Source organism: Dermacentor andersoni, chromosome 10 (genome assembly GCF_023375885.2).
Source record: "Dermacentor andersoni chromosome 10, qqDerAnde1_hic_scaffold, whole genome shotgun sequence".
Classification (NCBI taxonomy): Eukaryota; Metazoa; Arthropoda; class Arachnida; order Ixodida; family Ixodidae; genus Dermacentor; species Dermacentor andersoni.
Window position 1 is genome coordinate 5,432,888 of NC_092823.1, and position 13,483 is coordinate 5,446,370.

The 13,483-nt window shown below is 46.1% G+C and overlaps 1 protein-coding gene across 1 annotated transcript in view; it reads right to left on the minus strand.

Moving 5' to 3' along the window:
* Positions 1-13,483, minus strand: part of LOC126519722 (BTB/POZ domain-containing protein 9-like) — a 199,750-nt gene that overhangs the window by 33,759 nt on the left and 152,508 nt on the right. Inside the window, exon 10 of the mRNA XM_055065337.2 lies at positions 9,637-9,744. Coding sequence (XP_054921312.1) covers positions 9,637-9,744 — 108 coding nt within the window. The remainder of the gene's footprint in view (positions 1-9,636; positions 9,745-13,483) is intronic.

The window sequence follows — 13,483 nt, forward strand, 5'->3', positions numbered from 1 at the left end:
ACTGTCTGCTCGAAGCGCACTTGGAGTGCTGGACGCCTTAAGCCCAGTGCTTGAATTCCTCAACTAGAAAGATGGCTACCCATACCCCATTCTTCCAAAAAGAAGTCAAGGAAGCGTCCGTCATCCAGTGGAATGTCAGAGAGCTAAAATAACAAATTTCAGATTTTCGTCAGTTTGTGTACACCAATGTGTTTCTACTGATCGTCATTTGTGAGCCCAACTTGTCGAAACCAATCAGACTGTCAGGGTACGAATTTATCATGTCATCAACAAATGGTGCATGCAGCAAAATCATCGTTTTTGTTCATCATGAACTCACCTATGTTTTGCAACCAGTTGTGCCCCACAACGACAATCAATATATATACATAACAGTTAAAAAGAACAAACTCTTGTTTACTCTCATAGGCGTGTATATATCGCCTTCCAGCAATTTCGATACTAAAGGATTAGCGGATATCTTGAGTATTTGTCCCGCCCCATGGGTAATCATAGGTGATTTCAATGCACACCATCCAGCATGGGGAAATACAAGGACAAATGCAAGAGGACAAAGATTAGCAAGCATCGCCTACAACTATGGCCTTACTCTCCTGAATGATGGTAGCCCCACCTTTCTTCGAGGCATGACATACGGCAGCTGCCTCTACCTTGCTTTCGTCTCCAACTCTCTCGCCAGATGTGTGAAGTGGTTTCCAGATACTATTGAGACACATGGGAGTGATACACTTCCACCTATTTGAACATCAAAGGCTTGTCGTCTTGATCTGGTCCACGGAATACCATTCGGACGATTCAATGGGCCAACTTCAAATCTGATATGGAAGATGCCTGCCGCGAGGGCCTACCCTCTGGGTTAAAGCAAACAATTAAAAATACCATGCAAAATGCCACTTGCATGCTGACGATCTCTTACACGCGAAACAACTTCGACATAGAATTAGAGCAACTTTGAGCACTTCGTCGCCAGGTGGAACGTCGATATCGGCGTACAAAATCAATCCATGACCTTAGGGCAGCCAGGAGGATGCAAAACAAGATTCAGCGTCGTATGGATAGATTAGCGTCGGAACGATGGGCAACGTTTTGCCAGACACTCGACCCCCACAAGCCACTGTCTCACATTTGGAAAGTGGTGCAAGGTCTGCATTGCCTTCTGGAACAGCGTTTTCCATTCAAGGTGCTTGCGCTTTTCCAAGGGCGGCAAGACATCGATGTCGCAGAAGACTTGTGCGCAGATCGCAGACCAAGCGACTCGTCCAGATTCTCCAGCCCGAGATGATGTCTCCCATTCCCGTGATTGCCTCATGGACCTTCCGTTTACAATGTAGGAGCTCGAGGCGGCACTAGCTCTCTGCAGCTGCTTATCATCTCCGGGTCCAGATGGTATATCATACCGAGCCTTGTGCTATCTCGGAGAATCCGCACGGATAGAATTGCTGAGTCATTACAACACCTCATGGCAGGAGGGAAATGTTCCTGACGAATGGAATGTAAGCCGCCTGGTGCCACTCTTGAAGCAGGGCAAATCCCCGCTAGAGCTCACCTCTTACCACCCAATAGTGCTGGCCAGCTGTGTAGGAAAGATAATGGAACGGATGATCCTTGGCAGCCTGGAATGGTACCTTGAACACTACAAGATTTATCCGAATTCCATGGCTGGTTTCCGACGTGACCGCTATTCCATCGACAATGTAGTTGATCTTGTTTCATATGTCCACCACGAAAGGTCCCATAAGCGTTTATCTGCAGCTTTATTCTTAGATGTGAAAGGGGCATATGATAACGTATTACATGAGGCCATTCTCGACGCTCTTGTGATGGTTGGCCTAGGTGGTCGAGTCTTTTTGTGGATTGCAAGTTAACCATCTGCAAGATCATTCTATGTGTCAACTGATGATGGCCCAACTACGCGACACTATACCAGCAGGGGCGTTCCTCAAGGCGGTGCTCTCAACCTGACGCTATTCAACCTCGCTCTTATTGGACTTGTTGAATACTTGCCAACTACCATCAAAATTTCAATGTACGCAGACGTCATCCGTGTCTGGACTTCGGCAGTCACATGTCCTCAGATACGTGCGTGGCTTCAAAGAGCGGCTACTTGACGGCGAGCTACTTGTGTAAACAAGGTCTCAGCATATCACCAGAAAAATGCGCACTAGTGGCATTTACTTGCAAACCAATGACGCCTTATGTCATCTCAATCAATGGGCGGACCATTTCTTATGTCAGAACCCACAGATTTGTTGGTGTAATTATCGACCGAGACCTCTGTTGGAGCCCGCACGTGGCCTATATGAAATGGTGCCTGACAGCAACCTCCCAGTTGTTTAAATACTTGACAGGAAAGACGTGGGGGATGTCAGTAGACACAATGCTGAAACTCTACAGAGCTGTCTTTCTGGTTTTTTAAAGATGCAGTCTACCTGTGCTGAACAACACCTACAAGACAAATATTCGTGTTCTGCAGGCAGCACAAGCTGAAGCACTCAGAGTTTGCGTTGGTTTGCCCAGATGCACATCAACAGAGGCAACTATTGCAATTGCTCGGGACCATCCAATGCAAACTCACATTACAGTGGAAGCCCTGAGAACGCACATCAGACATTTTGCACGTGCCCCCTGTCACCACCTTGCAACACTACCTTCAGACAGGCACCAAGCATCATTCTCTAAAACTATCGTCAAGTACAACAACAAACTTCCCTCGGGCTTCACCGCTGCATCCAAACCATCGATACCCCATTGGTGTCTTATCGGCCCCAAAGTCCATCTCAGCGTACCAGGAATCAGGAAAAAGTCTGAGCTGTCGTCGCCTGTGCTCAAACAACTGTCTCTGCTTCTTCTGCACGAGAGGTACGTGGACAGTGCACATACTTATACTGATGGTTCCACAAACATCCAGTGTTCGTCCGGTGCTGCGGTTGTCCCAGCAAGAGCTGTTACCATCAGCTTTAGGACTGACCACCCAACGACATCGACATCTGTGGAACTAGCTGCTCTTCATGCTGCACTTTGTTTCATCAATCGGGAACCACCCCGACAATGGTCAATGGCAGACCCGACTCAAAGGCAGACCTACAATCTGTGCTATCAGCTCTGCGTCGCGGGCCATTCGAACAGCTCGTGTTCGATATTAGATGCCTGCTCTATACATCACATGAGAAAGGACATCACGTGACGTTTCAGTGGCTGCCAAGTTACTGCGGCGTCATAGGAAACAAAGAAGCCGATAAAGCCGCTTGGGCACACAGGAAGAGGCCATACCACTTTCACGGTCCAACGCAGCCAGCAGACTTCCGAGTGCTTGCACAGGAGATCATGCTCTCTCTATGGTGCACACCAAACAGCCAGACCAACTGGAGCAATCGTCGATACAACCTGCTCTCTTTGATGCATCTCTGTATGCCAACTGGACTCTGCCAAAGTGAGGCCACTCTGCTTTATTGCTTATGGCTAGGGGTGGCCTTCATGAAATCTTACTCATTTCGCATTGGAATGGCCGACAACGCTCTCTGCAATGCCTGTCTTTGCGAGGAGACGCTAGAACATATTCTGTGCGACTGTCCTGAATATAATGTTCAGAGACAGTCCCTGGCATCCATTCTAGCGTACCTTGACAATAGACCATTGTCAGTTGCAACTATTTTCACATATTGCCGACAGAAGACATCGCAGCTGAAGGTGACGAAGGGACTACTTCGGTTTATGAAAGAGACGGGCTTCGACAAGCGGCTGTGACAGTGATGTCACGTACCGTGCAAGAGTGACGGACTGTAACTAACGATGTGTGTGCTGTATTATGTGCTCTCTCTCTCTCTCACCTCCCCATCTTTCATCCCCCCATCCCACTCCCATGTGTGCGGTAGCAAACCGGTTAAGCTAAACTGGTTAACCTCCCTGCCTTTCCTTCTCCACTTTTTCCTTTCTTCCTTCCTTTTAAATGCGGCATTATGATGGACAGAGCATGCCTTCGCAGTCGACGCTTCCATGCTGACTGAACAAACCTGAGCCTCCTTTATTTTTTTCTGTGCCTGCCGCGCGAACGCCGTGGCGTATGCAGTGTGCCATTGAGTGTGCCTGGAATTAGAAGCTCCGCAGGAGCTTTCTAATAAAAAAAAAAATAAACATGTGTTTAACTTTAAGGCCCGTTTTCTCGGAATAGATTTTTTCGCTAGTAGTGGTGCTGGAGAAGGCGATATCTCAAGAACCGCTCTTCAGATTTATGTGCCGTCTTTTTTATTCTCTTCCTGAATGACTTTGCCAGGGGGTAACAGGCTTCTTATTTTTACAGCTGGTGCAGTTAATTTATAATAAGCAATTAATTCTTGATGAATGTGGTCATTACTGGCTACATCAAATTCAAAGTTGTGTTAAAATTTGTTGGAGGGGAAATTAAAGAAAAGGGCTTTGTAGCCCCCTGGGATATCTATCAAGGGATCATCACAGTGAATTTCAGCTTCCTACGATGTCCTGGCATTTCTCCAGGCTCTTCCTCAGGCATATACATGAACCACCTAGTTAGACCTCAATAACTCTGGAACTAATAAACATATTTTCATGAAACTTTGCAGTTCCTCATAGTTCGGTGGTGTGAACATACCCTGAAAGTTTCATCCAGATATTTTAAAAAATAAAAAAGTTCGGTCTCCATGGTAGCCTCCCCCCCTAATCTCTTCATGGCAGGGCATGCCTGGGCAGTTACTTCGGCTGCCGTTATCCAGAACTGTTTCAGGCATGCCGGTTTTGGTCAGCATGCACCGGCAGCCTTGCCGGAGCCGGAAGCAAGTGCTCAAAATGGTGGTAATCTCCAGCCACTAACGGAAGCATGGGACATGCTTCGCAGTGCAGATGATTTCCTTGCGCCACTGTCGACAGTGTGCGCAAGGAAAACGAGTGATAATATGGATGGTGAAAGCCAAGAGCAAAAAAAAGCCAGTAACTTCGTGTGATGTACTGGACGCATTCAACGTTATCTGAACTTTCCTCAGTGAGCATGACGACAATGAAGCAATGGAGACTTTATCAAGCTTTGAGGCGCGCGTAGTCAAGCTCATGCACAAGGCGAAGCAGAGCAAAATAAACGACTATTTTCATTAAATTTTCGTTCTGGAAAGCTATGAGTGTGTTTATGTGTCCATTTTCATGATAGCGAAATTCCCGTGAGAACGAAAAAAACGTTTCCCCGGCGGTTTCATTTAGTAAAGGAACTACCCCTCCCTCATTTGCATAGAAAAGTTATCTTAAGTTACCCCCCCGAAAAAAAATTCTGGGTATATGCCTGCACTAAGCCATGAAGAGCTCTCTTTAAAGGAAAGCGAAACATATATTAGTTGCTTTCGCTACAAATTCATTTAATATTGTCAGAATGTGAAGACATTGGGAACGAGAGTACACATTTAGTGGCCAAGTGAGTCATGGGTACGTACTACTCCACAAATGGCATGAAGATTTAATGCCACTAAGCATGTCTGTTGCACCCTGCGAATGGGATTAAAATTTAAGTCATTAACAAGTTAATGTCATTTTCTGTGCTCGTGTGGCACGGGCATTAAGAGTATCAACTTAAAGGGGTGGAGACATCAAAATTTTCGTTCATGCGTTTCTTTATTTAAACGTTGCGTCATGCTTCAGGGAGCACGATACACACAGCGGGATTCATATATATCTGATAAATAATTTAATAATAGCATTATTATACCGAGCAATTTCGGTTTTCGGTTTCTGGGCTCTGGGGGATGCTATGATGTCACAGAGGAGGAAACGCAACATGGCTTGGTCAAGTGGGCCACAAGAAATAGTGACGTAAAACGATGCTGCGTCGTCTGCTTGCGCGTACGCTTGCTCTCCCAGCAGAGGTAAACAACTGGCGATTCGAAGTGCATGTCGTGATTATTATAATTATTGTGAAGAGCGACAACAAAGGTAAGAATATATTGCAGCTTGTGAGAGTCGGTGATTCATTCCGAAGCGCCGTAAGCTTTAGCTTTGAAGTGAACCAGAAAAGGCCTAGCGACAATATCGGCGGCGCCAAATGATCAGAAGCGGTGAGGCTGCCGTCGGTGCCAGAGTGACCACTCCTCGGTCGCTGATTGGCCGCTTCGCCGTACGGCTGCCGCACAAATGGGTCCCGGGCCCGTCCTCTCTACGGCAAGGAAATCTTGCCGTTCGCGAGCAAAACCGCCGTCGCACGGGGGCCCGCGAATGGCAAACGGCGTGCGGCGAGTCTCCGTGCCGGTAACGTGGACGGGCCCTCACATTGACAAAGGCCAAGCGAACGAGAGACCACTCCGAGCTGCCGAACTATGCGAGGAGAGAAGCGGACAACACGAACGCCGCATATCCTGGTCCCTTTCGGAGTAGTGTTACACGCAGTTTGCCATTCGCGGGCCGCCGTGCGGCATTCATTTTGTCCACTTCTCTCCTCTTGTGTCCGTGCCTGCACGCCTTACCCCTTCTTTGCATTAAGAAAGGATTTCTATATGCCTGTAGCTCAGTCATAGTGGAGGCTATGCTCGGTCGCTCGGCTCAGCAGGCTCCGTAATCGGCATTCCATCGCTACTCATCATACGTCACGTTTTCGTGCTAGTGTGCTATGACGTCAATATTTTCGTGCCTCCACTGTGACGTCGTAACTGCCGCACTAGCGATGGGTCTCGACCAGGAGAAGGAGTTTTTTATGACTTATTGGAGCTGAATTAAAATTATTTCGAAATGTTTGCAGCGTCCAATACCTCGTTCTGGGTGTCCTTGCATACGGAAGCAGCCTACAACATGCTTTTTATAGCCTCAAAATTTGGTGTCCCAACCCCTTTAAGCATTAGGGCTATGACAAAAAGACCATATATAACAACATTTTATTAACTGTGCATCGGACATAATGATTAAAATTTCGCCTTCTGGACGACGCTTTTCGTGCAGAGTAATGGTGACATTTGCGTTGCCATGTTCCTCTTAGATGAACTTATTTGTTCATCTAAGAGATGGGGCGAAAAGTTTGCCTACACAAGTTCATATCTGCCCCCATTACTGCGCAGAGCATCCCGCCTGCCCCCCGATTGTGAAAATCATGGAGAGCATCGTAAGTTGGCGTAGTATGTCACAAGAGGGTGCTAGCCATTTTGCGGCCATGTTGCTTGCTGCGATCATGCTTCACTATGCTATGGAACTATGCTCCACGTGTGAAGAGCGAAAGGGAAAAGAAAAAGCAAAATACGAAGCGGAACCCACCAATTCTACACTCTCTCAGCAAGCGCAGAAATGTGCCGCAGAAGCAGTCCCGAAGCAGCAGACAGTCCAGTTAGCAGAAGATGTTGCTGACGAAGTGCAAAGCTGTGTATCCTGAGACGAAGCTGCAAATTTTGCAAGGCTGAAAGAAGTACGGATCCGCACAGGAGCGCTGCGATCATAACGGCTGCAACCAGGGGCCATGCCAATCAACGGAAGAGGCGGGCTTTGCACACCAGGGCGAAGCCCTACATGATAGTGAAATCAACACGGTGGAAGCCGCTGACATTACCGAGCTCTGGGAACATGTTGCTACTGACAATGAAACATATGGCACTTAGATGGAGGAGTTTTTAAATGCAGATAGTGCTGCTTCATTTTGCGAAGAGATATCTAATGGAGTGATCATTGTTACAGCTGATGGTGACGTGTGACAGAGGCAAAGACAGCAGTGGCAGTGACAATGAGAGTGACAATGGCCCATCTTTGACACCGACCCCGATCGAGTCGGTGATTGACTTCATGCAAGCTAAATTATTGCTGCCAGTGTTTGCACAGCCGCTGGACGCGATGCACACCGCAGTTGTGAACCTGAAACTTCCGTGAAAAGCAACTGCAGATTTTGGACTATTTCAATGCACCTAATGCTGTTTAGAGGTACAGTCGAATCTCAGTACTTCGAACTTGAAGGGGCTTGAAATCTTGTTCGAATTAGAAGAAGTTCGAATTAAAGGAAGCTAACTGAATGGAGGACTTGCCTGCAGTGGCGCATGTCTCTGAGCTAACACATGAGTAAGAAGTTCCAGAAGATTTATTCACACGCATTTACAAATTACAGGCAGTTATTAGGCGTGCATCAGTTCTCGTACCGTGATAGGAAACGGCGGGTGCACGCGTGTGCAATTAAAGGAAACATACCAAGTCCCGTGACAATTGCCCCTTCAAACTTTTGCTATGCTTTACCCGCGTAATATTTCTGTATTGGGGCGAAGCTGACTTTCGAGAACCGCCATTATGCAACGCGCCATGATTTCTTCGCTCCGAAACCATTGGCGAGAATTACAAAGGCCGAGTCGGCGCCATTGCTAACAATGGCGCATTATTTCAATGAAAAACACAGCACCGAACAGCAAGAAGCTTGGAAGCGAACGTCGAAGAAGCTAGGCCTAGCGTTGCCACGGTGTGGCTACAGCTGCCAGCGGATCTGCGTGCGAGAGCGCCGGCTCGAGGCGGCACGATAATCAAACTGGCGGTGGTGGAGGCCCCGCCACGTGATTTGGGGCGCTACTGAGAGCATTGTCGGAGCGCAGTGTGTTCGAATTAACCGTCGCAACTGTTTGCGCGTTCGACTCACCGGGAGTTTTTGCCCATTGGAATACACACAATTTTGACGGGACCACAGCTTCAGTTCAAATAAACCGAAAGTTCGAATTAACGAGATTAAACTGTATAAACAAACATTTTATTTTTCACTGCCTACTTTGCACAGCATTTATTTTTAGCACAAGTGGCAAACTTGGTTTAGGAGTTTCAAGGGTATGCTCAATAGTTGTTTTCTATTTCTTTTTTTTTTAACGGCAGTTCAGATATAGCAATGATCGGTTATAACGATAAGATTTTTCATTCTTATTGATATCATTATAAGCGGACTGCACTTTACATTGCATTTGCTTTAGATCCCGTGTGTGGCACCACTGTAGTCGGAGACCTTGCATCAGTCTCTCTCCTCCGAACGTGCTTTCAAAAGAAAGTGGGTCGCGTCCCAAACTTCTTCCTCGTCCTGTGCTCCTGCTCTAAACCAACAAATGATGCTTGCTGCCTGTCATTCAGTATTGGCCGAAGACATTTATCAAGAAACCTAAGAACTCAATACCTGAACTCAAGCTGAAAAAAAAATACTTTTTTTCCCAGTATGTTGCTTTTATGTTGTTTGAATAAAGGATTTTAAAAAATTTCCGTCTGTGAAAGTAAATTCTGCAAGTTTTGTTCATTCTTATCACAAATGTCGGTAGCTTGCTATATTTTTCTTTTATGAATCGGTGGCATGTTACAGTCAGGTGCACTTTTATTTGCTTATTTTAAGCCTGCAAAAATTGGCTGGGCGTCAGATTCAGGGGGCGTCAGAATCGGGTTAATACAGTAAACTTGGCAACGTTTCCCTGTTCACGAACTGCATGAACTGAGCCTTAGTGATGGTCATTCATCACAAAACTTGTGCCTATATCTTTAGCCAAGAATTGCAAAACCACTGATTGCAATGTAATAGCGAACCGTCGCAATACTTTCAACAGTGCTATTGATAGTACTACCATCGATATATTTTATTACTTTATTGATAGTTTAAAAAACTACCAATAATTAAAATTTACCAATGGTGTTGCATCAGTAGTGCATAGTGTTGTTCACCTGCAAAGCTCATTGCGCTTGTCGGCCACCATGTTCCAGTTCTGCTGATCGACGGACACCTCGACGTAATAGCTGTATTGGCGTGAATCACAGTCCCACAGCAGGAGCCTGCAGTTGAAAAGAAAGGATAAAGCAAACAAACAAACAAACTGAACATCCAAAAATCAGTTGCACTGTGTCAAAAGTATTTTTTTTATGGAAATGAGTGAGGAGAGTAACAAACACCAAGGGGATCGATTCCTTTGTTAGTTACAACCAAATGAACTAAAGAATGAAGCCCAAGAAAAGTAACCTTCTTTATATTTTTTTTGGTTGCCAATGTGTATTAGTTCTACGGAGAGGGTGGGTGGTAGTGCTGTGGATAGGTCCAAATAATCTGGTGGGTAAAAATCAGTCATGAAGGAGTCAGCCACTGGCTCTGCTTGTGTTCTTTTCAAATCAATTTTGCCCAACACAAGATGAAAAATAAAAGAATTGCTAGATTATGTGATGCTGTACACATCAAAAGTGATGTGCTGGTACCTCTGCTATATTTGCTAACCGCCAGAAGCACGCCTCGTCTGCTTAGGTGCCATTTAAGGGCCCCTGCATAGAAAATGAGACTGTTTCTAGCCTTGCAGCATTTCAACGCTTGGTGAAGCAAGGGGTTTTAGGTTTGCAACAGAAATATCGCAGGGTTTGTACAGGTTTCAAAGAAAAAAATAGAACGGTTCTCAAGGACTTTAAAGGCCTCGTCACAGCTTTTTCAAGGGTACGAAATTGCATCTAATGCAGCAATATTTTACTAAACCAACGTTTCCGAAACACTATAGATAGCTTTTATTGCCCTGAAGATAATTGAAGTGTCCGATCTTCAAGTTTCTAATGAGGTGCGAAGAAAGCCGCATAATCATGGAAGGGTAACCAGCATCAAGTGCCGGTGTCTCTCACTCTCGCCCACTGAGGGATTTTCCAGTTCCTGGCAAGCTGTTGCACAAAGCAGAACATGCGTGCGCTCATGCCATCCTTCAAGCTTTATACAGTTGAAGCCGCTTAGAACAATATCCAAGAGCCAACAAAATTCCACTTATGGGCTGCATGAAAAAAGGAGAAAGGACAAACACTGAAACATTATAATTAGACAGAAAGAAGCGCCGTTGAACCCACTGATAGCATCACAGGCTTTTACAATACTCAGATGTAACAACGAGCAGCCGTGGCACTGTGAAGTTTCGTATGCGTTCTATGGCAAAATAAACTACTTACTACATTGTTCCAATGCCACATTATCGACTCTAACAATTACATTTGGTTACTATGTGTCTGCAGCAACAAGAAAAAGGAAGCAAAATCCTGGAAATAAACAAGAAACTGTGAGCCGCCGCACCTGCCTTTGTGCTGTGTACCTCGCACCACATGAATTCGCCACATCGCAAACCTCCTGCACCTCTCTGCCCTCTCCCCCCCCCCCCCCCCGCCTATCCAAGACCTGCACTGGCAGGGCCGATGTCAAAAGGGTGAAAAGGAAGTGGGAGAGGGTGCGACTCTGATAAAGGCTTGCTGTACAGCATGCTCAGCCCAAAAGCGGGTGTGTAACAGGCATGTACAGTGGCTCGCATTTTCTTTCTCTGAGGCTTTTGCGTTCCCTTCCTTGCAGCCCACACCCAGTAGCTATATTTAATTGTTACTGATAACACGAAATGAAAGCATTGTAATAATGTGTTGATTTTACCATAGAACACACACAACAGTTCATGGTGCCGGTGCCGCGACTGCTCATAGTTATATCCAATATACAGTTGGATCTCGATATAACGAAGCCGGTAAAATTGAAAAGTTGCTTCATTATATTGCACTTTTGTTGTATAAATTCACCCTTTTATGCAAATAAGTACAGTCGTCGACAGATTTTTCTTACAGTGAAGAGGCTGAAATATTTTCCAAATTATCGGGCAATCGAATGAGCAAATTTTAATTAAAAAAAACAAAATAATTTTGTTGGATTTGAGAGCTAACGATGAAAGATACGGCTTAATACTGCGTAGATGATATCCACATCAGCGGTACGAATAAAACAAAGCTAGCCATGCGTTCACATCCACTCTGCCCCCGCAGCTGATAGTGTCGCCCACGGTGGGACGACGCTATCATAAAAAGCAGGGGGAGTGAATGCTTCATTTGTCTCTTGCTCCAATGCATCTCCAAAACTTTAGATTACGCAAGCTCTAGTACTAAATGCATGGGAAGAAAGCTCCCATAACCGGGCATGGTAACAGCATGATAGCACACATGGCTAACGACTGATGCCTTTATGCTATCCAGGTTTTGGCTTGCCTTCTACTGTGCCTGGTCACTACAACAGGAGCAATAGACCCAGACGAGACTACTGACTCGCGACAATGCTATCTTCAGGAGTGTGGGTTTTCTTTGACTGATGGCACTTTCTTTGTCGGGGAGCCCCTTTGTTCATTGGCTCAGCCGCATCACCAGGAACATCACCCAACCCTGTCTTAAAAGTGACCACCCAACCGTGCCACGTGAGTGGGCATGGAAGCAGCACAATAGGACACATGACTAACAATCGACGCCTTCATATTATCCAGGTTTTGGCTCGCCTTCTACCATGCCTTGTCACTACAACAGGAGCAACAGACCCGGACAAGACTACCGACTCGCGACAATGCCATCTCCAGGAGTGCAGCTTTTCTTTGAATCACGGTGCTTTCTTTGTCTGAGTGCACACTTTGTTCATTGGCTCAGCCGCATCACAAGAAACATCAACCAACCCTGTCTTAAAAGCGACCACCAAGCCGCAACATGTCAGTGGGCATGGAAGCAGCATGATAGAGGACACATAGCTAAGGATCAACGTCTTCATGTTATATAAGTTTCCGCTTGCCTTCTACCGTGCCTGGTCACTACAACAGGAGCAACAGACCCGGACGAGACTTCTGACTCGCGAAAATGCTATCTTCAGGAGTGTGGGTTTTCTTTGACTCACGGCACTTTCTTTGTTGCAGTGTGCCCCATGTTCATCGGGTCAGGTGCATCACCAGGAACATCACCCGACCCTGTCTTAAAAGCGACCACCCAACCGTGCCACGTCAGTGGGCATGGAAGCAGCACAATAGGACACACGGCCAACTATTGACATCTTCATGTTGTGCCTGTCCTGTCTTCTTCCTTGTGATCGTTTACAAAGCGCATTCAATCTTTCCGAATGTTACCCAGGTTGGTCAATCACGTTCCCTTCATGCCAGGAAAACGTCTAATCATTTTTTACTGCTGCTTCAGTGCCCGCAAGTGCTGTATGACATGCGTTGTGATTACATAGAGGCGTTATGGCATTTGATGGTATGCTCGGGAGATACTGAACTTAATCACCCCCCCCCCCCCCAAAAAGACAGCAGAGCGAGTCTGAGACAGCCGACAACCGTGCAGTCTTCATCATGACGATGGCTGCGCTATCACATATTACAACCTGTGAGGCATCAGCGGCGGCTTTAGCTAAGCTGGCACAGGCTGTTGATGACATAAAAGCCAATCAAGAGTGCTTAGGAGGAGGCTGACCATAACTGATGCACGACTCGTTTCTGTTGAAACTAAATTCAATGCTGTTGATAGCCTAGGACATGAACTGCAGCTAACGAACAAAACCATTAATAACTTGACCCAACCAAACAGTGCACTTCTCTCCCACATCAACGATCTAACGATAGGTCTCGCAGAAATAATTTAATACTTTACGGCATCCCCGATGGTGATGAATCTTGGCAAGAAATAGAAAAATAGTGGTGAACTTGCAGTCCTCAAATATTGGTTCCAAATTCAGACTTGACGCAATAAAATTAGTGCACTGTCTTGGTGG